Source organism: Panicum virgatum, chromosome 8N (genome assembly GCF_016808335.1).
Source record: "Panicum virgatum strain AP13 chromosome 8N, P.virgatum_v5, whole genome shotgun sequence".
Classification (NCBI taxonomy): Eukaryota; Viridiplantae; Streptophyta; class Magnoliopsida; order Poales; family Poaceae; genus Panicum; species Panicum virgatum.
This window is the reverse complement of record NC_053152.1, coordinates 42,181,301-42,207,738: the sequence shown is the minus strand read 5'-3', so window position 1 is coordinate 42,207,738 and position 26,438 is coordinate 42,181,301. Positions and strand designations below refer to the sequence as shown.

The 26,438-nt window shown below is 46.4% G+C and overlaps 2 protein-coding genes and 3 long non-coding RNA genes across 8 annotated transcripts; 3 read left to right on the top strand and 2 right to left on the bottom strand.

The window, feature by feature from the left end:
* Positions 1-1,682: 1,682 nt before the first annotated feature.
* Positions 1,683-7,258, top strand: LOC120685784 (GDP-mannose 3,5-epimerase 2-like). 2 transcript variants are annotated; one of them, XM_039967874.1, is made up of 8 exons: positions 1,683-1,848; positions 2,078-2,375; positions 2,462-2,857; positions 5,494-5,587; positions 5,687-5,816; positions 5,900-6,032; positions 6,405-6,612; positions 6,714-7,258. In XM_039967874.1, exons 3-8 carry the CDS (start codon positions 2,463-2,465, stop codon positions 6,867-6,869), a joined length of 1,116 nt encoding a protein of 371 aa, XP_039823808.1. In that variant the 5' UTR covers positions 1,683-1,848; positions 2,078-2,375; position 2,462; the 3' UTR covers positions 6,870-7,258. The 2 variants fall into 2 exon arrangements, with proteins under 2 accessions (XP_039823808.1, XP_039823807.1); XM_039967873.1 differs by lacking the exon at positions 2,078-2,375.
* Positions 7,259-9,089: 1,831 nt separating this feature from the next.
* LOC120686771 (natterin-3-like) lies at positions 9,090-11,886 on the top strand. Its single transcript, XM_039968968.1, has 2 exons — positions 9,090-10,063; positions 11,421-11,886. The coding sequence occupies exons 1-2, from the start codon at positions 9,620-9,622 to the stop codon at positions 11,547-11,549; spliced, it is 573 nt and encodes a 190-aa protein (XP_039824902.1). The 5' UTR covers positions 9,090-9,619; the 3' UTR covers positions 11,550-11,886.
* Positions 11,887-12,876: 990 nt separating this feature from the next.
* LOC120686836 lies at positions 12,877-17,110 on the top strand. 2 transcript variants are annotated; one of them, XR_005680400.1, is made up of 4 exons: positions 12,877-13,381; positions 16,003-16,089; positions 16,271-16,340; positions 16,803-17,110. It is a non-coding gene; the product is annotated as an uncharacterized LOC120686836 (long non-coding RNA). The 2 variants fall into 2 exon arrangements; XR_005680401.1 differs by lacking the exon at positions 16,271-16,340.
* A 1,310-nt stretch (positions 17,111-18,420) lies between these two features.
* LOC120686370 lies at positions 18,421-20,492 on the bottom strand. The gene is made up of 4 exons (XR_005680150.1): positions 19,944-20,492; positions 19,487-19,749; positions 18,599-19,288; positions 18,421-18,510 (listed from the first exon to the last, which is right to left on the bottom strand). It is a non-coding gene; the product is annotated as an uncharacterized LOC120686370 (long non-coding RNA).
* A 710-nt stretch (positions 20,493-21,202) lies between these two features.
* LOC120686368 lies at positions 21,203-24,333 on the bottom strand. Of its 2 annotated transcripts, none has more exons than XR_005680149.1 (4): positions 24,023-24,333; positions 23,884-23,949; positions 23,355-23,530; positions 21,203-23,204 (listed from the first exon to the last, which is right to left on the bottom strand). It is a non-coding gene; the product is annotated as an uncharacterized LOC120686368 (long non-coding RNA). The 2 variants fall into 2 exon arrangements; XR_005680148.1 differs by having other exon boundaries at positions 23,400-23,530.
* Positions 24,334-26,438: the final 2,105 nt, after the last annotated feature.

The window sequence follows — 26,438 nt, the reverse complement described above, 5'->3', positions numbered from 1 at the left end:
TCTTGATATGAATCAGATATGAGATACCTTTTTTGGTGTCTTCCTTAAAAAAACTATTTAACTATATAAGGTCTTCTGTTTAGTGATGAAACACTTCCTTCGTTTTTAGACAATGACCGCTTACGTTTCTAAGGATAATTTGTTTGAAAACTGAGGAAGCATGTCGATATACTAAAACATTTAAGATATCAAAATGCTTAAAAGTTATGACATATATTTCTTGCACATGGTGCACACACCTGCACGCGTCTTGCTTGGAGATGGAGTTTTGTGTTCCATCCTAGTGAAGCAAAGTGGTGAACCCTAGGTCAAGCACATCCGGATCAATTTGTTAATGAATGGTTTTAGTAAACCTAAGTCGTGAGTGTTTGATGGAGTCCAGTTCGTTCCAACCTCCACATGCGTGCAGCGTGCTCGCCAATAGTCCACGCCGCACTGCGCGCCTCGGTTGTGCCACACCACACCTGATCGTTTTGTCTCATCGTATTGTTTTTGTTCTTTCCTACAATTAGTACTCGAGTTTGATTTAATCTTTTCCAAGTACAGACAAACTTAGTTGAGTGTATGTGTGTGTTAATTTGTGATCTTTAGATGTATTTTTAGCTCGTTTTACTTTAAAATTTTATACTAATTTTTCAAAATGAGATTTGATTTTGAAGAATTAGTACAAAGAAAATCACATGATTAATGTAGGTGTCCCTCCTAATCTACAGGTACAGATTCTAAGCTGAGTCCCAGGGTCCCTTACCGGTGGGAACCGGTCCGGTCCGGTTCCGGTTTGGGCCGGTACCAAACCGGCCCAAATTCAAAATTCAAATTTGAATTCAAAAAAATGAAAAATTCCCAAAAAATTTCTAAAAATACTTCAAGGTGCGACGAATTTAATAGTGTCAAATTTTCTCAAAAATTCGTTCATTTAACATACTTTTCGGGCATTTAAATTTAAAACAAAAAAGAAAAGGAAAAAAATGAGACGGCCCATTAAGGCCCACTTGATAAACCGGTCAAACCGGCCGGTAAACCGGTCCAAACCGGTTACACATGCGATTTTAAATTTAGATTTGAATTCAAACAGGTCAAACCGGCCGGTAAACCGGTCAAACCGACCGGTAAACCGGTCGGTATACCGGTACGAACCGGTTAAACTGAGTTTTTTGAATTCAAATTTGAATTTGACCGGTTTCTACCGGTAACCGGTCAAACCGGTCTGGTTTACCGTAACCGGAGTGCTCCGGTTTGGGGTGTCCAGTTGGGAAAAAAACCCTGTGAATCCGTTGGAACTTGGAATTAAGCCTGGAGCCTGTGCACAGAAAAACCAAAATGGCCAGGGACCATCGTACAAAAGATGAGATAAGCCCCTCTCCTCCGGTTCAGAGTCAGGCCCCGTTTGGGAGGGCTTCACCAGCGGCTTCACGAGCGGCTCCAGGTGAAGCCCTCCCAAACGTTTGTTTTATAACCAGCTTCACGTGTGAAGCCGGTCCTGAAGCCATTGGCGGCTTACACAGGCAAGGTGAAGCCATGAAATCGTGGCTTCACGCGACTTACACATCAATCTAACAAGTGAAGCTGTTTTGCCAAACATTTTCTAAAACGACTCCAACTCCATCAGAGAAACCGCTTCATCTGAGAAGCCGGAGCCGGAGTTGTTTTTGGAAGAGCCGGAGCCCAGCCAAACAGGCCCTCAAGCCACCTCCACGGCCACGAGACGGTCATCAGCCATCTCGCCGCCGTTATTTAAGAGCGGCCGGAGGTGGAAGGGGGAGATCCGGCGAGCTGCTTCCCCAGTCAGGAACCCCCCTCCGCCGCTCCCGAATCTAGCTCCGGCGCCGCTACCCCCTCGTTTGCCAGGTAAAGCGGCCTCCTTTTCTTTCTGGGGAAATTTTCTCTCGCCGGCGCTCGGTTCCTACGGCACCGGTTCTAGGATTGGGGCTTGGTTTAGGGTGTGGCGCGCTCGTGCCTTGGCATTGGGTGCCTGTGCCTCGCTCGAGCCGGCGCCGGGAGGACACCAAGGCCGGCGCCCTCCTCTTCTTGTTTTTGAGAGGAACCCCGGCTTACTTGTTTGTTCGCCTGGTTGTAGGGATTGCATTGATGTAGGAGGTTATTGCTTCACCGAGACCAATCAGATCCGAATCTTTCTTGCTGTGTCCATCGCGCAAGATCGACCTGCGTTGACCCGTAGGACGCATTAGGGGGATAGAGGGGGTGTTTTAGTTGCTAGTATGGACTCGTGCAGGTGCAACACTACTAGTTCAACAATCAACAGTGGCACGCTACTGAGTACTTGACTGTTGGAAAATCCTATCAATAGATTCGACTATGTTGGTTGAGACTTGTGTTCCGAGAAGAGCATTGGAAGTTCCCTAAAACGATTGGGGGTTTGTTCTCATGGCCCCTGAGCTAGGTCACAATTGATTCTGCTTGAGTAGTTTTTCATCTTAGTCTTGACCTTTGGCTTGCGCAGAATGGCGCTCAACAAGGAGTACATGTACGCCGAGCTGGAGAAGGAGCCCTACTGGCCATTTGAGAAGCTGCGGATCTCCATCACAGGCGCCGGTGGGTTCATCGCCTCCCACATCGCGAGGCGCCTCAAGAGCGAGGGCCACTACATCATCGCCTCTGACTGGAAGAAGAACGAGCACATGACTGAGGAGATGTTCTGCCACGAGTTCCACCTCGTGGACCTGAGGGTCATGGACAACTGCCTCAAAGTGACTACGGGGGTCGACCATGTGTTCAACCTCGCTGCTGATATGGGTGGGATGGGGTTCATCCAGTCCAACCACTCTGTGATCATGTACAACAATACCATGATCAGCTTTAACATGCTTGAGGCTGCTAGAATTAACGGCGTCAAGAGGTAACTTCTCAACTGCTGGTGGCTCTTTGTTTATCATGTTTGACCCCACTGCTGAAGCTAGATTTTAACTGTTAAGGTGTAATGCTAAATTAGTTAAATGAGAAAACCTTCAAGTGCAAATAAACGGCGCACTAGATTGCTAGATAAACAGATGTCCATTTATTTGCTTTGATCTAAGAAGTCTGCTAGATAACTAGATTTAAGGACCAAATGTTCTTCATTCACTACCATATTCGTGGAAAGTTATTACAATTTCTCTGTGTGTGCATGTGCATTGGCACCTCATAGAAGAATCATTTATGTGGATACAAGGGGTTCAAATCGACCCACAGCCCCACATAGGGGAAGTCTTTCCTGGTTGTAGGAAAGGTAGGATGCGTATAATACGGTCGATGTATTGCATTGAGCCCCTAGGGCGGTATATATAGAGTACATGGCTTGGAGGGCAAGTAGCCTCTCCTAGAGATAAGGAAGGTTATTTCGGGATTACAATCAATCCTAAACTAACCATATCTGGAGTTGCCTAATATACTCTAACATCCCCCCGCAGTCGTAGCGGTAGCAACACGAACGGTCAGACTGGAGAACAATGGAGATGTATCCCCCCTGCATTCGGAACGCCGGTGCGAAAGCTTTGACTGGAGACTCATGCAGATGAAAGCCCTTTAGTGTCGTAGTAGCTGAAGTCGAGGTGGATGTGGTCGAAGCCGTGGAGGGGGGGCGCGGGTCGAAGCGTCGTCGAGGTGCTCGAGTACACAAACTCAGCAGCTTCTTGCCGAAGATAGCAGCAGGACGGTGCGGCGGATGACGATGGTAGACGGCGCGGTTTGCGACTTAGGTCACGCTCAGGACAGGGGTGGCGACGGCGCAGTTTGCAGCAAGTGTCGCGCTCAGATCAGGGGTGGCGACGACGTCTTCCTTCAGGAACATCGGCGGCGATGTCCGCGCAAGAAAGGCTGGAGGCGCGGAGGCGGATCGAGCGCCTGCTTGATGAAGACCGGCGGCGAGTGGCGCCACCGCCTGAAAAAGCGACGACACCGGTAGGGTGGCTTGACCACGAACGTCGTTGCTGCAGCCTGGAGGGCGCAACAACAACCTCGTCCTTCGGGAGAGTCGACGATGGATCGAAGACGAACGGCAGGGCAACGCAAACCCGATAACGAATCGGGAAAAACCTAAGAAAAACACACAGCAGCAGCAGGGTGACCTCCGGATACAATCTCGGGTGCCGTAGAGAATTCCTCTCTCCTCCTTGTCTCTTCCCCGCGTGGTCAACATGGGACAGAGAAAACAGAGGAGATTGGAAATCCCGAGCGGCTCTCCTCCTATCGTCAGGCCAAGATCCGCCCCCGCAGCCGCGTCTTCTCGAGAAGCAGAGGCGGCGCTGGGGGAGGAAGGGCGGCGGCCGATGGTGCAGGGGAGGTAGCCGGCGAGGGAAGGGCGGTGGGGCGGAGCCCATGACGCGGCGGCTCGACAGCGACGTCGACCGGCGATGCTGCGGCCCATCCGCCCGACGGCACGGTCTTGGCTCCTCCCCTCCAGCCGCGCACGCGCGCGGTACGCAGACCATGCGGCGGCACTGGGAGGGGCTCCTCCCCCTCGGCAGCCGCACACGTGCGCTGTCGTGCGGCGGCGGCGACGCTGGGGGGGCTGGCCTGAGGCGCGGAAGGGGCGGGGAAGCCGTGAGCGGGGCCGGGGACGACGACGCAGAGGCAGCGGCGGCCCAAGGCGGGGCCATGGTGATGCCGACGAGCGACGCGGCCACGGCGACGGTAGAGGACAGCCCTCCTGCTGCTTGTGGACGACGACGGCGGCGTGGATCAGAGGGATCCGCGGCGCATCCTAGGAGGGCGCTGCCCCCGGCGGAGATCGATCTCCCCGGGGGCGGCGCGACGGCAGCGGAAGCGGCGGCGGCTAGGTTAAGATCTGAAACCTAGGCGTCTGATGCCATGTAGGAAAGGTAGGATGCGTATAATACGGTCGATGTATTGCATTGAGCCCCTAGGGCGGTATATATAGAGTACATGGCTTGGAGGGCAAGTAGCCTCTCCTAGAGATAAGGAAGGTTATCCCGGGATTACAATCAATCCTAAACTAACCATATCTGGAGTTGCCTAATATACTCTAACACTGGTGTATTTTCAGTTAGGCTTACCTGATGATGCTAAACGACAATACATAAAAATAATATAGTCTGTTTATGTGGGACACATGCTGCAAATAGTTTTTTTTTTTCAGTTAGATTGACATGGCTTGTTGGCGTTTCTGCGAACATGCATTGGTGGGATTTTCCGCTGGGTGTTGAGCTGATGATGCTAGTGCATATGTGTGCCCTCTTTTCTGTGCCTCTGGAAGTACAGGAGTTGACCTTTTTTCACCACTTACTAAGATCTTCCAAACATGAACTCGTATTTTCCCTCCCTTTTAATAATGCATGGTGCAATTGCAAAATTAAGCACAAATTTGGGAAACCTAGAATTTTAGTTAACTTTTGAATTGGTATGAATGTCCATAACAAATTACTACATTAGAGCATGCCAAATTAGAACAGATTGTTATTGAAAAATTGCAGAGTTTCATTTAGGGCTTTTCTCTTGAAACAAGGGCTAATAATTTCTCCATATTTTTCCTTGCAGGTTCTTTTATGCATCAAGCGCCTGTATTTATCCTGAATTTAAGCAGTTGGAGACTGTAGTTAGCTTAAAGGAGTCAGATGCCTGGCCTGCAGAGGTTTCTAAGCATTTGCATTGATTCATGCTCCTGTGTTAATTGTTAGTTACTTTAGCTATTATGGAAAAAATGCTAACTTAAATGATATATAATCTTTAGCCTCAAGATGCCTATGGCTTGGAGAAACTTGCTACTGAGGAACTTTGCAAGCACTACACAAAGGATTTTGGCATTGAGTGCCGGATCGGTCGCTTTCACAACATATATGGTCCCTTTGGAACATGGAAAGGTGAGATTCTATCTAGGAACCAGTAATATTTTGTTGATTTTTTTTCTAAATGCTGTTGACTTATGTTACTTGGTTATTTATAGGTGGAAGGGAGAAGGCACCTGCTGCTTTCTGCAGAAAGGCTTTAACCTCCACAGGGCGCTTTGAGATGTGGGGAGATGGTCTGCAAACCAGATCCTTCACATTTATTGATGAATGTGTCGAGGGTGTCCTTAGGTAAGTAAAACATTATCTATCTTTGGCTGCTTTAGTTCAGTACTTTCCGTTTGTCTCTGCTTGTACATCAGAGATTGGAGTTGAAAAACAGCACAACATAATAGCAATTAATAAGCTAGTAAGTATTATTTATTAAAGAGTAGGTCGTTAGTCAATCTTGTTCCCTTCTTGGCATTACTTCACACATTTTTATAAAGGCATATGTAAGTTCTTATTAATTCACTTTTGGCTCTAATCAAAGTGAAGATACGTCTTTCTGAACAAGGAGATAGCAATAGTGACGTGGAATAGCTTTTGGTTCTAAGGGAAATAATTGTGCCTGCCGTTATCCTTTTACGGTGAACTAAGCTGTTATTTTTTCAAATGCATCAGGTTAACAAAGTCTGATTTCCGTGAGCCTGTAAACATTGGAAGTGACGAAATGGTCAGTATGAATGAGATGGCTGAGATAGTCCTTAGCTTTGAGAACAAGCAGCTGCCCATCCACCACATTCCTGGGCCGGAGGGTGTGCGTGGGCGCAACTCAGACAACACACTCATCAAGGAGAAGCTAGGCTGGGCTCCGACCATGGAGCTGAAGGTACTCTACCAAATCTCACACATAGAACCATTGCTTCAGGTCCTGAATTTATATCTACCTAATCTGATCACTTGGCGCACTGAATTCAATTCTGCCTGCAGGATGGACTGAGGATAACATACTTCTGGATCAAGGAGCAGCTTGAGAGGGAGAAGGCTGAGGGCATGGACCTATCGGTCTACGGATCATCCAAGGTCGTGCAGACTCAGGCCCCTGTTCAGCTTGGTTCCCTCCGCGCTGCCGATGGTAAGGAGTGACCCCACTGTGACGCCAGTCAGTCACTTGAGGCCTCAGCTCAGAGCATAATATACCAAGTATACCTGGTTGTTGCAGTTGCCAGTTGCCATGATTCTTGTCGCCACCTACACCATTTCTTGATTCACTTCCCACTCTACATGGGGACTGTTTGGATGAAGGATATTTTATCGGAAAGTTATGGGATTTAGTCCAAATTTGGAGAAATACAAAACATTCTGATAAAATATTCTGTCCAAACACTTATAGTAATTTCCATGTTTTTTTTTCTCCTCTTTGTGTCTTTCAAATGATAGGATATTACAGGGACAACACATATGTAAACCAGTGTCAGTTTATTTATTTCACAATAGCAATGAATAAAATAAGGTTGAGCATTTCCATTTGATCAGATTTTGGGGGATACCTCAGAGCAGTCATGAAATCATGCTTAACAAAGTTTCCAGGTGAAAGCAAGGTACCATCACAGCTTCTGAGCCTGAGGCACACGGATGAGGGGCTCGGCTCCTATCTCTCTATACCGTCTACCGGAGAAGATAGACGGGACAATCACCTATAAAGCCCATATAAGCCCATAAAGACCCCTAGTAAAAGAAAAAAGCCCATAAAGACCCGTTGAAATGCCCTTCTTTTTTCCTGCCACCTGGAACACTACAGCTAGGGATGCAAGCGGTGCGGGCTATGCCGCAAACCCGCCGGCTCAACCCGCACCGCGAACCTGCATATACCGCGCCGCGAACCCGCATCGTGGAAGCGGACCTCGCGGTATCCAGCGGCGCCGCAAGCCCGCACCCCGTCCCTTCCAACGCGCTCCATGAGCAGCCAGGCAACCTGCAACTCCGTTGCCAGACACGCTATGGCATCTCATCACACTGCGTGGATTAGATCGGACATGTTTTCATAGATTAGCCTCATGCTAATTGCGTTTGTTGCCTTTGGTCACCGTGTCGTCGATGATCTGGCTGCCTGTATGTCACACCGTGAACTAGGTGTGCATGTTAGTCAAGTCACCGGCGGTGACGCCGGCAAGCATATATTGGGGGAAGACGACCTCTCTGCCAAGAAGCTCATCCTCCTCGCCGCGCCGGCAAGCATGTGCTCGGGGCTGACAACCTCTCTGCCGAGCAAGCTCGTCCTCGCCGGCAAGTTCGTCCTCGCCGGCAAGGCCACCTCGAGCTTCCCCGCCCTCGCGCCCGCCTCTGCGATGCGGCCGGCGGCCCGTAGCATCCTGCAATGGCAGCGACGGCGGCGTGGCATCAGCATGGTGTTGGTGCGCTGTGTCTGCCTTCAAGTCTGCAATCAGGAATGCCACCCGCACGACTCACGAGTCTCCGCTATGAAGTGTCCGCAGTAGCTGCGTAGCTGGCGGACGCAAGCGGGCTGCCGCAAAGCCCGCAAAAAGCAAGCGGCGCTATGTGGGCTGCCGCATATGCCCGCAACAAGACTTGCGGCTCGTGCGGATGCGGGGCGGGCAGCCACAACCCGCCCCGCCTGCATCCATAGAAACCAAGGTCATGTTTAGTTACAAAATTCAAAATTTCAAAACAATTACAATAAAAGGGAATTTTACATGCATGGACTATTAAATCTAGACGAAATAAAAAACAAATTGAATACTTTGCTTGTAAATTGCGAGACGAATCTAATGGGTTTAATTAGACTATGATTAGACATTAAATTGCTACAATAATTGCTACAGTAAATATATGATGCCGCCGGATTAATTAGTCTTAATAAATTTATCTCGTAGTTTACAGACGAGTTCTGTAATTAGTTTTGTGATTAGTCTATATTTAATACTTCAAATGTGTAAAGATTTCATTTCAAAAATTTTATGGAGGCAACTAAACAAGACAAGTATTAGTTTTGTTCTTTCCCAAAACTACATATGTAGCGTTGCTTGTGTGAGAGAGGGAGGTGGGCAGAATTTTTTTTTTCTCTGGTCGACCAAATGCATATAGACACGATGGACGACATACTATCTGCTATCTAGTAATAATCTAGGAACTCCACCCTTCATCATATCCTTGCCGTAGAAAACAAGAGCCTAATAATACGATATAACTAATTAGTAATTTCGTATGGTGAATTAACAGGCGGCTTGCGGTAACTCGTAGACTCGTATAAGGAAACTCTTAACATTTTATTACACATGACAAATTATTAACTCATGGTGTATATATGTTATATACACACATGACAAGGACGAGTAAATCTTGTGTTTGCAATTCTTTGTTTATGCATCACAGGTTCCTCCATTCCCAGCTAGGAAAATATGCTTGTGTGCCATCCACTCCGTCCATAAGCTCCTACTTGCATATAGCATCACATGAAGAAGCTGATCGTCAAGACGGCGGTCTCATTGATGCCTTCACTCTCATTGATGTGTCGGAGCAGAAGCAGTTGCCTTCATATCTTGCTTTCAAAGGCGACAACGGGTATTTCCTTGGGGCGAATATGATAGAGGGCTACAATTATCTTCAATTTTCAGGAGAAGATATTGGAGATCCAAGAGTGTTGCATACTATTTACACCAATGACGATGGAGTCGTCCGTATAAAATCCAACTATTTTGACTTGTTTTGGAGGCGCAGCCCAAACTGGATCTGGGCTGATTCATATGACCTTACCCACAACAACTCGGACACATTATTTAGGGTGACCACTGGGGATGACTTCATTGCTCTCCAAAACTCGGGCAACAACAATTTCTGTAAGAGGTTAACCACAGAAGGGAAGACAAGTTGCCTCAATGCTGCTGTTTGAGTCCATAACAACTGAAGCAAGATTGCAGTGCTATGAACCAGTTGTTACCCGAGACATCTACGATGTCGATTTTCGCCTGAGTGAAGCTAGGATGTATACCAAAGATGTTGATGGCCTTTATAGCCAAACTGTTAAAAACCAGACCAGTACAACAAACAAAACCACGATAACCTTCACGTACTCAAGTACGGTGGCGACTACCTGGAGTTCTACTGTTTCAATGAAGATGGGCATCAAAACCAATCTTATGTCCGGGGTCCCATTTGTTTTTGAAGGGAAAATTGAGGTTAGCGCTGAATTCAGTGGATCATATACCTGGGGAAAAACTGAAACTGAACAAAAGCAAATTAGCAAACAAGTTACTGTTGATGTTTCTCCAATGAAGAAAGTGACAATAAAAGCAATCGGATCAAATGGTGTCTGTGATATTCCCTTTGAAAGTGATCGGGTGCTCTAGCCTAAGAGGGGGAGGGGGTGAATTAGGCACTAATAAAAACTTAGACATATGGCTCCAACTAGTTTGCACAAAACTTAAACTAAAACATGCTATCTAGATGTGCAACTAGGTTGTTCTAGTATAAAACCACTATCCCAAAAGAATTTAGTAACATATAGCATTTCCTATCAAGAAACTATTCTATGAAAGAAGACATACAAATTGCTAGTATGAAATGTGGAAGCTTAGAGAGCGGGATAGGAGATATCAAACTTTTGACGCGGGTGTTTATCCCGTGGTTCGGTTAGCCATAAAGGCACACCTACATCCACGTTGTTGTAGCACTCACTAAGAGTATTGCTACTCGGCCACCAAGTCTCTTCCGTGAACACAATCACGGTCACCTTGGCCCCGGAGTTCAGCTAAGGAGCTTCTCCACAAAGGATGGGGGTCTCCACGTCCCCCGCACAAAGATGTCGTCGCCGCTCCACACCAAGTCGGAGGGTCGATGACGTTGCCGGCGAGCTTCACGCTCCAAGGTGCCGGCGCACCACACTCTTGTTTTGGTTCGCTAATGAACCACAGCACAAAGGCTCGAAGCCTTGCAATCTCACTCACTAAGAGCTAATCCTTTACACAACACTCTCAAAGTGTGCTAAGGGCTAAGGATATGATCTTGATGCTTTTGTATGGCTTGGAGATGTTCTTGGGTGTGTGGGATGTTCAGCAACTCCAGCTATCTTCAAATGGCCGGGGTGAGGCGTATATATAGGCCACCAAATCTTGTAGCCGTTGCTCCAACGGTCAGCAGAAAATCTGCGTATCATCGGATGAACCGATGCCTCTGGCAGGGGTAGCGTCGGTTCATCCGGTCACTCTAAGACACGAAGTAGCCGTTGAACTTCTGACTGCTGACACAGTGACCACCGGTGGAACCGATGCTTGCCCGTCGGTTAAACCGGTCACTCACAGCCTTCTTCTCTTCTGCTGACGTCAATACACCGACGCAATACTCCGATACACCATCGGTTGAACCGGTGCTGAAGAAAACTTCTCCTGGGCACTTGACATCGTCTCTGGTACACAGTACGCCCAATGCACCGATGCCCTTTTTTGGACCGTCGGTTCAACCGGTGACTATAGGCTGACTTGGCTTCGATTCCCTCCTGCACCAAACATCATAGCGTCGGTTCTTGCTACGCCTATCTTCTCTTTCTCTTTCTCTTTGCCATCACTTGAACCTAAAAGCCTGAGAATGATCATCTTAACAATCATATTAGTCCAAGTGTTGTGTTGTCATTCGATCACCAAAATCACTCGAAATGGCATAAATGGTGTCATGTTCGTTTCACCCTTCTCATACAAGCAGACCGATGTTTTGATGAATGGGCAGAAGGTTACCAAAGAGTTCACCGATGGCATGTATTTTGGTGTTAAAACCTCTAATATCACGTTCGAAACCATAGAAGAGGACCTGTAGTGAGGACTGAAAAGAGACATGCATGGATCGTGAGAGTTGAAAACTACATCATATATATGTACTAAATAAATTAAGATGTAGTTAACATGCTGCTGTGCATGGATCATGGTTTATTTCTGGTGTTCACAGTCGAGCTAGTTTGTGTTTCCCTTTTCTTGTATGCTCAGAATAAGAGGCTATGCCTGCGTCCATCAATCTAGTGTGGTGTGTGGATGTCTTTGATGTAACATAACCTGAATTCAGTTTGTGTTGGGTTCGATGAAATGACCAATACTACTGTAATGAATTCAGTTATGTGGTTTGCAATGTCAACATGTTTAGAGTGGATGTATATTTATAATCTAGTGCTATTGTCGCATATACTTTTTTTCCAACATGGGGCGAGCCCGAATTTCATTACCATAAGCAACGAAATTACAGCAGGAAAAGGTACCAAACGAAGAGGTAGCACAGGTTTTACAGATCCCAGGTCTCACAGAAAACAAACCACTTCCCAACCAGGTGGGGAACTTGACCAAAACTCAACCCAGTTCACAGGCAGCACTGGGAGACGCAGCAGGAACAAAACTAAACTAAAGCAGCAGAAGAACTTTTCAAAGCAACAAAGCAGATTGCAGAGCCAGCAGCGTCTTTCATCTCCAGACTCAGCAGGGAAGCCTCATGCAGTTGCTGTCTTGGCGTTGTTGGTGAAAGAACAGGGCCGCCTGCTTGAGTGTATCTGCACCAGACTCCAGGACTTCCTTGTCGTTTCCCTTCTGAAGACCTGCCCAATATGAAATAAAAGAGCTTGCTAAGCAAATGACCTCCGTAGGAGATCTAGTTAACTTTCCTTCGAAGGAGAAATTATTTCTGGTGAGCCAAATCGCCCAGCAGATAGCTGAGAGACCAACCATGTAAATTTTTTTCCTTCTTTTAGAACTAAGTATATCCAGATCCAGAATTGTTCAAAAGAGGTAGGTCGGCACGTGGTCCGTAGTACATGAGCTACCAAGCTCCAGATATATTTTGCCAAAGGACATTCAAAGAAGATGTGGAGAATATTGTCGCATATACTAATAATATGTTAATAAGACATCTTAAAATCTGTTGACACGAGTTTGAGTTCCACATTGTTCTGTTCGGGAGCCATTAGAAATTATACAAGTTTAAGAACCCTCTGTCGGAGCCTCAACGCGGATTTCCTATCCTATGGCGCAGCTACCCACCCCTTTGCGGTGCCGTCCGATCAGGTGTCGCGATTCGTGCGGCGAAATAGTGGACACTACGGTTGCGTGGCCGTGTTCCGCAAATGAATAATTATGGCGACGGAACGACGCATTGATTGTGCGCGTGCGTTCACACTGGCAAACTAGTAAAGTGAACAGAACCGCGCCGCCTAGAGCGGGCCCACCGCGCCCTCCTCAAGCGCCAGCGCCACGCCTGCGTGCGCCGCCGCCGCCGCCGCTCCCGAGGACAGACCGCCGCATCCCCCGAGGACTCCCGCGCCCGTCCGACTGTGAACCCTCCGCGCCACGCCGCCAGAGCTCCGCCCTTGTGCATCGCCTCTGCCGCGGCTCAGTGACCCCTCCCCGCGCACGGATGCGGCGTCCGTCGCAGGCGGCATGGTGGACGGAGATGCCTAGGCAGAGCCCGCGGCGGGGGAAGACGGTGGCCTGCATGGCGGCGAGCGACGCCAGCACGCCATCGCTGGGTCCGTAGTGACGCATTTCTCCCCGCCGAGGACGCCAGCGCCGCTGCCCTGCCCCACCGCGCCCCGCAACGCCGACCCCGGCGCTGTGCAGGAGCTCTTCACCATGTCGCCCACCAAGTGCTCGACAGATTTCGTGAGCCAGGTATTTTAGGCACTGAAGCATGTTTGTCTTTAGTGTATGTGTATGTGTATGTGTATGTGTATGTGTATGTGTATGTGTATGTGTATGTGTATGTGTATGTGTGGTGGCACTGAAGCGCGGCCAATCCGCTGGTGGACCCATGGCTTGTGTTCTGCTAGCTTAAATAAGGGTGCATACACATAACTAAGGCCGTTGCTTTTCCTTCCTATGGAATGTTACTTTGCTTAATTTGTCCAGGTTATCAAAGTTGATCCACCTTCAACGGCTACACTACTAGAAAACGAACCTTCGGTCCAGACCAAAAGTACCAGCTGCAGCTGCAACCGGTACTAATGCAATACTTTTGGCCTGCACCGATAGTCTGAGATGTCTAAAGAGAGCTATTGGCATCGGATGATGGCACGACCCGGTACCTATGATTAAGAATTGGCACCGGCTCGTGATATCAACCGGAACCAATGAAAGCGACACCTTTTAGTCCCGGGTGATAGCATCCACCGCCACTAGAAGGTTAGTTTTAGCACCGGTGCAAACGATCGCCCGGTATCAAAAGCCGGCCTCTCGCTTCTCGATATTTCCAAGTCCCTGACGACTCCTCACTCTTATCTCTCTACTCCTCTCGTTTCTCCACCTCTCATCTCTCTCTGCCTTATCCTCTCTCGCTGAACAAGCCGGGCGTGGATAGGATTCCGAGCGGCGGGACGCCACTGCCGCGGAGCGCGAGGAGTAGCCGGGCGTGCGGGCAGCTAGCCGCTGGCTGCTGCCGCTGCCAGGCGCTGCCGTGGTGCGCCGGCCGCCGCCGCCGCCGCAGAGCGTGCGGGCTCCGCTTGCCGCCATGCAGAAGATCCTGGAGTTCGGCACCGCCGGTTAGGTCCCCAGCTTCATATCGGAAGCTATCCATGCAAGCTATGTATGCACTCACGCGGCCGTTGTTCTTGCTTGCTTTCCTCTTCGTGGCAAAATTAATTGGTTTAATTTGTGACTGCAGCTCCGCGTGGGAGACGGCCATGGGAGCTAGCCCCCGTGGGGCGAGTAGCTCTACCCAGCGGCGAGCGGGTCCACCCGGCGGCGAGCAACGACGAGCGGCTCCGCGTGGCTGGCGAGGAGCTCCGCGGCGGGTGAGCCGCTCCACGCGGCCGGCGAGGAGCTCCGTGGCGGGCGAGCAACTCCCGGCCGGCGAGGGTCTCCGCGGCGGCGAGCAGCTCCAACAGCGTCGAGCAGCTCCGCGTCGAGCCGTGAAGTGTGGGCGGCCGCCGAGGAGTCCCAGTGGGCGAGCGAGAAGCCGCCGCCGTGGGTGATTTTTTTTCTTTTTTTCGTACTTTTCTGAAATAGAGATGCATGTGGAATTGTATGGATTGTATCTATCTTGTGATCGATTCTTTGAATGATTTGCGAAATCTATGGATTGTATCCTCTATATTTTGTGGTTGATTCTTCGAATGATTGGTGGGGGGTGCGAGGGGAACGGGAGACGGGGAGAGGATGCGAGGGAACGGGAGAGGACACGATGGAACGGGCGTGGTGGCCTTTGGTACCGGTTGCTATTTCAACCGGTACCAAAGAAGAGCTTGGGCACCGGTTGAAAAACCCGGTGTCTTAGACCGACGCCTTTAGTCCCGGTTTCGGGGTACCGGTTTGAAATCCGGTACCTAAGGCCCTTTGGAACCGGTGCCAATGGCTCTTTTTCTAATAGTGCTACTGGCCATGCTGTTGCAATTCTTAGTGATGTCAAAGCTACTATGAATCATATGAGTTACATTTGAATGTGTACATATTGTGATCCTAGGAATCAGATGAGTTCCATTTTAGTCACTAAATTAGTGTGGATGTAGGCTTTTTGTGGCTAGCCTCTTGCTTTCATGTGCCTTGTCCACTTATCCACTTATTATTCAACAGCACAAGCAGTAGAGCAGCTGCATTATTCTCTGCACAATTCTCTGCACAATAATTCTTACAGTTAAATGTAACCACATGTGACTCTCGTCCTTCTAACATTCCAAGTAACCTGGACTATATGGCAGAGCTATAATCTATTGTGTAAGTATAAGATCCCTTAAACTAATTTATGGATGACGATTATATGACAGAGCTATATTCTCGAGCTTACTGTTTTTAAACATTTATGGATTTAGCCATTACAGAGTGAATATGTCTTCCTGTAGAACGTGCTACTCCAGTCATGTTCTATTGAGTTCATTGTCCTTGCAGCAAAATGTACTGTAACTGGCAAAATATTTGAAAAACTGCCAGTCTTTGTAAAGATAAAGATCAACCAATTTCAGGTCTGTGTAACTTGTCTAGGTACCATGTAGGCAGCCTTGCAAACTGGTAGCCATGGCTTGTGTTCTGCTAGAATATTACTTTGCTAATTTTTTCTTGGTGATCCAAATTAAATTAGCTTGTTCCATTAGACACAGCATCTCTCTGCATCTTACGCGGTGCCATTTATTATTAGGTTCATTCTCGGATGCTAATTGCATGCTACTCTTTTTTAAGCCTGTTGCAACAGGCATGTCCATTCAAGTACCTTTCTGAATGCTTGTCAGTTGGTAATTTGATGGCGCTCCGAGTTGCATGATTTTTTTTGCTTCTTATGTTCTTTTTTTTACTGAACTTTGCAGGGCATAACACCTGCAGTTTTGCATCGCCAAGCAGGTCTGCGTGATTCTCATCCCCTTTCCTCCTCTTGCCAGCTGCTTGCTTAGTAGGTAACAGATTTTATTTTTTTTTCTCTATCCTTGTGATGCTTTTTTTTATTTATGGTGGTTCATCGTACATTTTTGTGTGTGTGTGTGATGTAACTGTTGCTTGTGAACCGAGTTAGCATCGCTTTTCAAACTCTAAATATGATACGATAGTTATATGCTATAATGTTGTTCACTCTACCAGGTTTTACAGTACACTCCAAAGGAAAAGCCAGGTGCATAGATAATTCATGACATTCTGGAAATCATTCTAGGTACTGAAATTCTTGCAGTTACAATGTGCATAAATGTTGGCCAGTTGTGTTGTGGCTATCTAGAGATATCTTAGAATGAGATCATTTCCTTTGGATGATGTTGTGGGCCAGTTTGGTGGAGTGATCTTATTTTTCTTTACTTTGGTGGAGTGAAATTATCCATCTTATGGTCTGGGCATGCTTCCAAAGTAAAATTTTGACGATGGGGCTGTACATCAGGCAAGTCTTCCCATTCTTTAATGGCATTAGCTCATGAATAACATTTTTTTCAACAAATACAGTAAGGCATTAGTGGATCCAAGAGTGCAATACTATATTTATTTCATGAGCTCGTCAGAACTGCAATACTATAGCTGATACGGGTTTGAACTTATCTTATCAAGGTTTCTTTGTGTTACTATTTTTATCTTGTGTTATTTGGGGAATTTGGAATCAGCAAATTTAATCCTATGCCCCCTGCAGGGAAATCAGATCTGCAGTGTGAGTGATTTTCTGAAATGGTCTACCTGTACCATGCTTCTACATAGGCCGGGTAATCCAGAATGATGGCAGCAAGTAGTGAATTACGAGGATCCTAATCATATGTAGTTTAGTCTCTTGTAAAATGTCAGAGGCTTCTCGTTGCTTCTTTGACAATCTGTTGTTATATGTGTCTTCTGTAAATACATCTTTCTAGTATCTTGTACTCTGGTTGTGTCATTTACATATAAGTACTATGGTGCTGTTTTTTCTATGGATTAATGGTGCTTTATGGTTCATGGTATTTGATATGTACTTGTTATTATTCTGTATAAAACAATGGCATAACCGATCTGCATTGGACTGTACTAGGCTATTTCAACATCCCAGCTATAGCTGTTCCACGTTTCTTTCAATTTGCAAAATAACGATTCTTGCATAGGTTGGTGCGATAAATAGTGTGCTTCATATTCCTCCATTTCATGGTAGAATGTATTGGAATTTCTAAGCGGCAGTTATAAAGTATCTTAAGTTTCCATACATCTATTTAATCTAATATATGGTTATCATAATGTCAGAATTAAATGCTACTCAATGCTACAATACGTTCTTTGGTTTGCTTCAAATACTGATGCAACAGACTACATGACTTCGATCAGTTTCTTTGTTTTCCATCCTTTGGGGTTCTCCTCATCTGTCGATGTATTTGGATTTGTGTCACTCATCTTCTTCTGTCGTTTTCCATCCTTTGACAGCTCCTTGAGGTACGACTTAATCCCTGTGTTTTGGGGTCTCCCTACACCTGTTGGTCTTGCTGGGAAAGATGTAGGTATCTCCTGGTCGTTGAAATCAATGATGGGCACCACATGGGGAAAAGGAAATGAGGCTGCAATTTATGATGGAACCACATGATTTAAGGGCTTTATCTTACGCACTAGTTACTTCTACTATGATGAGCTAATTATAGTAGTCCCAAAAAAGCTTAAGTGTTTTCAGAGCAATAAACGGCAACTTGAACATTTCCCCCCACTGTAAGGTTTAGTTAATTATTGTATTAAGATTGAAGATTTCCAATCTTAAAATTCCGATGATGTACATTCCGATGGTATTTTTTAATTGTTAACTTAAATGCACAAAGTACATTTATAAGTAGCACGTTCAACGGTTAATCTAAACAATTCAGTATATACTGCTGAATGAAAAAAAAGTACCAATATAGCACCAAAGAAATTATATTGTAATAGGTTCATTGCAGAGTCAAAAGACTAGATGAGGGAGTCCTCAATACATTATTTAAGCCTTTCTGAATATCATAATCCGAATAGGCCTCGTATACGCTTAGTCTTCTTATTCGGCGGATTTTCCTCCGCATGCCGGTTTTGTATTGAAGGATCCATTGTAAACCTATCATCCTTCTTCCTCTTCTCGATTGATTTTGCCCACCTCTCCCGGTGTTTATAAAGGCGTTTCAAGAATCTACTTTTGGTCAGGTTGTGCCTTTGATTAGCTTGGCCCAGCAATCCTCGAATTTCTCCTTGTTCGTCTCATTTGTTATCAGATCACTGAACTGAACTCTGCCTTGAATTTCTTGTTTTTCGAATATACTTTCCCTAGCTTCTTCTTTGCACTTTTGAAAACATGCCATCTGCACCATCGATGCATTGTGTTAGGCAGCACCGCCCTTATACCTTTGCCATGGCTGCACATTGATCTGCATTAGTTAGTTAAGAAAAATTAGCTTAGCATACTAGATATTGAAATTAGTGACATTTCTGATCCACACAGCGAAAAAGAAATACCTATGAGCATTGTCCGTGGGGCAGAATGACCATCACTTCTACAAAATTTGTGAATGCCCACTAACATTCTTCTGTGGTCTCGCTGGTCAGCATTACACCCCCAAAAATTATGGACTGAAAATGGTTGTTAATACCCACAAAGAAACCAAAAGGCAAGCTGCATAGGTTGGTTTTGTAAGTTGTGTCGAATGTTATAGCATCGCCAAAGTGCTCATAGTCCACCTTGTTCTTCCCTGTACACCAAAACATGGAGCGTATGGTTCCCTCACCATCTAGCTTAAACCTAACTAACATGTGAGGATCACTTCGTTTCATCTCATCGAGTAGTTTAAGTGTTTTGCCAATATCATCTTGCAAATTTTCTCTTGATAATTTTGCACGCAATGCTCTGATTGTTTCCTTCCTGATGTGCTGAGCAGGGTTAGCATTTGATACCTTTAGGATGCTACATACCCTTCCAATGCTTACATTGTTCTCCCTCAATTTCTGAACGAAATGCTTTGGGGTTGCATCAATGGTGTTGTGTGAATTCCACTGTTTGTTTTTTCCCGTGAAACCTTCCGACAGCTTGTGGTTGTGGACATCACAGATTCTGTTAATGTACCAAGCATGATCACTGGTCCGTAGCAGTCTTATCATTGTCTTACATCATGTCCTTACTGATGCAGCATTTGACTGTCTGTCAAATCCCTGAAGTTAAATTTTTTACAGAAAAGAAAAAGAAGATGTCAGTATTGTAGTAGTATAGAACAGTTCACTGCTTTTGTGTTTTATATCACCTAATATAAAGTTGTAAATGTGCGACGTTGGCTGGATAATAGACATTTGAACGTAATAGTAGTTAAACATTGCTTAAACACATGCAGGAAATTGGAAAAACTAACATACCTCGCATGAACAGACAATGTCTTGCCTTGTTGCGTATCCTTTGATGTTCTTGTTACTTCTACCATACCTAATACCAAATCCAACTTCCCATTAATAGAGGTTGTAGAATTCTCTTGCTTCTTCACAACTGTTGAAGATTGTGCCTTCATCTGGATAGAAAATTGTACCACCAGGGCTTTTTGCAACCACGCTTCAGTGCTAATAAAATAGCCCTCTCCTCATTAGGAGCTATACGAGCACTTGGCCCATCCCTAGCTGATTTCCTGCAGCGTTTCCATGACGTTGAATCATAGATGCACTACAAAAATGAATCTAAAACCCCTTAAAGAACCTACTGCACTAAATTAGCAGTATAATTGATATTCAGATGTAATCTAATTTTGCTATCAATTTATTATGAACAAATTTGGCCAAAAGTTACACTAAACCAAAAACAGGAAGGGAAGTTCAGACTAACCGTCTCCCATGCCGCGGTTCTCCGACGAGCTGGTTGTTTATTGTTTCTCCAGCGATGACAGAAACCACCCCGTGCTCGGCCAGAGATACTGCCCGCGGCGTATGTAGCTCGATTTCGGAGTCGTCCAACAAACGGAGAGGAATAGAGGATCACATGCCCGATTGGCTGCCCCAGGCGAGGAATCTGCAGCGCCCCCGTCAGAATCTGGCTGCAGTGAGAGTGACACCGCTAACCTGGGAATAATTTCTGCATTCCCATCCAATTGATTGAAAGCCGCCGGAGGCGAAAAATGCAACCTCCGGCTCGAATCCACCGGAGCTTCCACGGCAGCCAGTTCTTCGGTTGTGATTGGAGCTTGCATATCTTGATGCACTCGCAAATGGAGATGGTCCTCTTCCTCGCGGGGAAGAAATGGTGATGGGGAAAAATGCGTTGTCGTCTACTGGGGAGGCTTACAGTAGAAGCAACCTCCAACCCAGTTCACACGGTTGCGTTTGACTTTCGCGTCACTGCGTCTACTGTTCCCGAACCTGATTAAATGTTAATCCAATCGTTGCTAACATTCTTGCACGAATCTCCAACCGTAGATCTCAGCCGTCAGTTGCTATGGGTAGCTGCGCCATAGGATAGCAGATCATTTACGGTCGGAGCCTGCGGTAGCCTTCCTCCCTCACCGCCACGACGTGCCGATGGCTGCCCGGCCCTTATCTCCCTCTTCCTCCCTCACCGCCACGACATGCTGACGGCTGCCCAGCCCTTCTCCCTCTTCCTCCCTCACCTCCACGACGTGCCGACGCCCACCCGGCCCTTCTCTTCCACGGCATCGACGCGGAGTACCCAAGCGCTCAAGCGGCAGCGCCCCTGCCACTTCTTCATGGCGTCGAGGTAGAGTCCCCGTCGTCTTCTCCTCCGGGGAGGCGCGGACAGCTCCGACGCGGACCACCATCTCCTCCGGGGCGTGCGCGGGAGAACTCCGGGGTCTCGTTCCTCTCCTCCGGGGGGTGGCTCCAACGTACTCCGTCGCAGACCACCACCTGCTCCGGGGCGGCGCAGGAGAAAGCGGAGGCCGCGTGCACGTTGACCAGCGCTAAAGCAAGTCCATCCCCCGTGTTCCCCTGCTAAGAAAAAGAGTAAATCTGCCACTCACGTTGGATCAATTTTGGACGATGGATAGACAGCCGCCAGTCACGCCCCGAATCCGTCACATGCTTGAAGGCATGAAGCGAGTACAGACTGGCTACCAGAAGTACTAGAAATATTGGCGCGCTAACGCCGCGCCTACAGGTAATGTGAGTGTATATGGTTGTGTGGCATGTGAGAGCTTATTTGCTGCAGCAAAGAAAGTGCTAGACATGGCATGATGGTGGGCGAGAGGACAGTAAGTAGACTGCCATGATCAATGGACAACTCTAATTTATACAATTGAAAATAAATGTGGTAGATTTTTGTTCATATACAGTAGATACGTTTAGAGCCTCGTCAAACTTAATAGATGGCTATATCTAACAGGAAAAAATGCTGCAAATGATCATTTTCCTGTACATTCATACATCAGTAATTTGATCTGAAGCACGAAAAAAAGGTACATGTGGCAAACTATCTTGAACCAGAAACTTTATCCGTCCGATTAGCAAGCAACACAGCATATAGAGAAAAAAGCCTGCAGCAAATGTGAGATTTTCGTGAGATATCCTAAGTAGGAATTATAACACTTTGTAATAACAAAAAAATCAATTAAACTAACCATAAACATATTCTGGAAATTTATCACAATCTAAAAATGATAGTCATCTAAGTCTGTCCAAGTGATACATGGAATCATGAATTACCTTTGATGAACCTGCAACAATGCATGGGTAAACTTGTAATATACACAACTAATGGAACTCAGTCAAATAAGCAAGGATCGAACTACTTTTAGATGAACTTTTACAGTAGTATGCTAATGCCAAACCCTCCAACATCAAATTAAACAATGGAGATAAACATGTTTCAACAATCCACGACTACAAAATTTGCCCCTATGCTTTCTGTACTTTGCAAGAATAGGCTGCTTTAATCACAAAGTAACACAGTGGCAACACCAACTTGTAATGAAAAACTTAAGATTAAGCAGAGCGAATGTGCATATACCTTCCTGAGGCAATTTTGGAACCCAGCGCTTTTCAACTATAGAAAACTATTTGATATTTGAGTGATGAAAGGGGCAAAATGACTGGTAATATTTATAATGCAGGTTACTATCTGCCACTGACAATCATATTCAAAGGCCTAAGGCAGAAGTGCATGAGGAAGCCACTGGAAATAAAATTAGTTGCCAATAGGCCAAAAGCAATTTATTTCTTAAAATCATAATGATAACATTGCCCGTGCATAAAAATAATGATAATTACTGAATATGACAATTATGCCACTGGCATCATGATCACTATCCTAGAGCATCAGTTGAATCCATTCTAATCAGTGAACATAGCACCTCTCATGTGAAAAAGGCATTGAAGATGTGACCACATCTTTGCAAGCACTAAAGCCTAGGAAATAAATGCTTATTTAAATATGAAACTGCAAGAAAATACAATTTGCCAAAAGAGAAACTTTGATAGACTTCTCGTCTGATTAAGGCAAGATATGGTGGATCTTAAACCCTGAATATCATGTTGATAGGCTAGTTGTGCCTAAAGCAGTTACATCTAGACCAAAACTGGTCATATTTGGTATCTCACAAAACTACATGCACTTTCTTCAGGTATGCACATCGCATTTACTCTTTGTGAAAGCAAAATATAAGGAAAAAAAAGTAGAACCAGCAATGCAATTTGATAAAATATAAGGTACAGGTATGCAACTTAATAAATATAGGAAGGTAAATATGATGTTCAAGAGCTACAGATTTATACTAATAACTTTATCTATTTTTAAATAAGCTACCATCATTCAAGAGCTACAGATTTATACTAATAACTTTATCTATTTTTAAATAAGCTACCATCACTGACATAGCTACAAACAAATAATGGGCGAATATCACAGAATGGAAATATAGATGTATATACAGAGAGAACTAACCTTGAATTTTGGAAAGAAGTTGTGCAATAAAAAAATAAGTTCCTGCATAGGAATGAAAGAAAAACAAATGGACTCATACATCGAAATCTAGCACCCAATATGTGACAAACCTAAATTGTGTTACGCCGGCTAAATTTTATGGCAAACAATGAAAAGGAACCAGCTTTTAGTTCTATATATCTCCTTGCCTCGTACCTGCACATTGATGTAACCAAAGTTAAATTTGCAAGTCTGTATCAAATTCACAATCTTTAATTAGTAAATGCTGATACGCAATATTGGCTTAACATGAAACAATAGTCATAACACTTCAATCGTCAATCAATGAGGAATTTCAGCCCCTACCAAACTACGGAAACCCAACAAGGCCACATACTTCAGAATTCTCACATTTCCAATGACATGAAATTGAACTTTTTAACATGAAAATAGAGTTCAGCCTTGTGTATCATTTGACCATGTCCAGAAACATAGCCTCAGCAAATCATCCACGTCTGCAGGCACTGGCACGCCCATATGCACTGCACAACGTATAAGAAACATAACATAGCTCAGGAGAAAGATTTATATGCTGAAAAGTAGGCAGCATAACAACATTTAGGTGTATGTTCTGGCTCCACTCAGAAGGCACACATATAAACGCAAAGGGAAAATCTGAAGCGCAAAGGGAAAATATGAAGTGTAATTGTGTAAATCACAGGATGCACAGGTGGCTAATATATGACTAACGTGATAATACAAATCGGTCAAAGGAAGCATGAAGTTTCTGTAAAGTTTAAAGCAATCAATTTAACTATGCCAACTAAATGTAATGGGACACTAAAGTATGAAGAATCAAGAGAGACTCGCTTGTGAGGAGGGATAAAATAATCACATCAGCAGATGGGGTTGGGGATGGGGCTCGCTCGACGGATCCAGCATTCCAGCCATCGATGGGATCCTGTGATGGGATAAAATAATCACATCAGCAGATGGGGTTGTGCAGGGACGGCCGTCAACGGCATCAACTCAACCTGCCGTCATACAAGGGGCATTCGGAGGACGGCGGCGGCGCTGATGACGGGCAGAGAAGGCGACGGTTGACCGGCGGCCACCCGCCATCGCCGCGCCCCGCCACTCCGCGAGGCCATAGCAGGAGCCACCGCACTGGGACATCATGTTGAGACTCGGGCGGAGAAACAGAGGAGGCGAAGGCGAGGGATTGGGGAGACTCATCCGACCGGAGCAGCGCGAAGAGTAGGAGAAGCTAACGCAGACCGAGTGATGCGCCTCGTGTCCTTGATTTGGTGAAGAGGCAATGACATCACCGCTGGATGCGTAGCGAGGAAGCGGAGGCCGCCGACTTGTCCTGCGCGTAAGGCAGATGCGAGCGGCCGGAGCAGGCTTCGTGGTGACACCTCTGTGCCATGCGGGCTTTTTTTTACGCAATATGAGTCACACGCAGCACGACATGAGTGGACGAACAGCTGAGGCTCCCGCAGGCCTCCCTTTGGTTCAGCAATATAGATTTACATATGAAGAACGGCCCAGCTGAACAATGAAGTGAGAGTTCAGAACTTTGAGATTGGAAAAAATTAATCCATGACTGGTCACGCGGCAGCACGAGTGTGAGACCGCACGCCCATCCGCCTATGGTCTATCTTGCATCAGCGGCCTAGCAACCCACGTACTAGATCATCCATCTTATGTTTTGCTATACCTTAAGAGCAACTCCAACCCACTCCCTTTCCCACCTCCTATTCTGTTTTTAGGAGAGAAAAACCAAAAAAAATCCCCTCCAACCCATCTCTCATCACGTTCCTAACGATGGGAGACCTCTCATCTGTGAGGTCGGACCTCCTACATCTAGGAGACCTGGTCCGGGCTCTCATCCGACTGGAGAAGCAACCGTCGCCCCTTCCCGCGCCGGCTGGGACGCCATTCCCGCCAGGTACACTCCTCCCCGTCGTATCCATCCATTTTTAATTTTGCAAGCCACGTAGTGGATCCAGGGTTTACAAAACCGACCAGTCGGTTCAAACCGCCGCCCTCCGATAGCGGTTTACCGGACCGGTTTGACCGGAAACTGGTGGAAACCGGTTGAATTCAAATCCAAATTCAAAAGCACATGTGTAACCGGTTCCGACTGGTATACCGACCGGTTTGACCGGTTTACCGGTCCGGTCTGACTGGTTACCGGTGTTTTAACCAAAAAATCCGACGGTTTAAAAGTGGTTTCCTTGTTTGACCGGTTTACCGGCCAGTTTGACCGGTTTACCGGTCGCCATATGCGGTGGGCCTTAATGGGCCGGCCCATTTTTTCTTTTTCTTTTTTTGATTTAACTTCATATGCCCGCAAACTATACTAAATGGACGAATTTTTGAGAAAATTTGACACCATTAGATTCGTCGCACCTTGAAGTATTTTTGGGAATTTTTCATTTTTTTGAATTTAAATTTGAATTTTGAATTTGGGCCGGTTTGGTACTGGCCCAAACCGAAACCAGGCCGGACCGGTTTGACCGGTAACCGGTCAAACCGGACCAGTTCCCACCGGTTTGGTTAACCATGAGTGGATCTAGGGTGATAGAGGAGGGCCGGCAGTGCCGGTGGCCGAATCTGCGCTCCCTGCTGCCGGATCTACGCGGCCCCATGCGCTGCAATGGATCCGCGCGCGCCGAGCCCCCCTGTAGCGTGCGGGAGCAGGAGATGGCCGGACCTGCTCGCCCGCCAGTGTAGCACCCTAATTTTCAATTCAGGAACCCAAATAATTTAATTGGTTTTGTTATAGGCCGATAAGGCTTTATTTATTTTATCTTGCATTTTAGAGCATTCATCGGAAATTAAATAATTTATTTAGCCATAAAATAAATATAAGGAAAATAGGTTGTGAGCATTAATGCCATTTTGCATCTTTATTTGTCTGTTGTTCAACTTGAGTTTGAATTCTTTTGAATTCAAATTTAAATTAAATATGTTTGAATCAAGTTCAAAAAAAAGGAAAATCTTTTCTTCCCCTCTCTCTCTTTCCAGCCCAGCCCACTCCCTCTCCTTTCTTTTTTTTTTCTCTTTTTCCCCGCAGCCCAAACCCGGCCCAATCCTTCCCTTCCTTTCTTTTTTCCCGCGGGCCGAACCTCTTCTCCGCCGGCCCAACCCCCCTCGCGGCCCAGCTCCCGTGTTCGGCCCATTCCGCGCCCCTCCCTCTCCCTCTCTCTAACGCGCGGGACCCGCCCGTCAGGGGCTTCCCCTCAGTCGTGCCCGGCCAGGACTCGGGTTCGAGTCTAACCAGGGCTTGCCTCGCCTCCCCTTGGGCCCACACGCCCAGGCATCCGCTGCCCCTATAAATAGAGCCGTGGACCACGCCTTGACCCCTATCCGAAGCCGCCGCCGCCTTCGCCCTCGTAAAACCTAGCTTACGCCGCCACCATCGTCAGGAGATCGGAGCCTGCC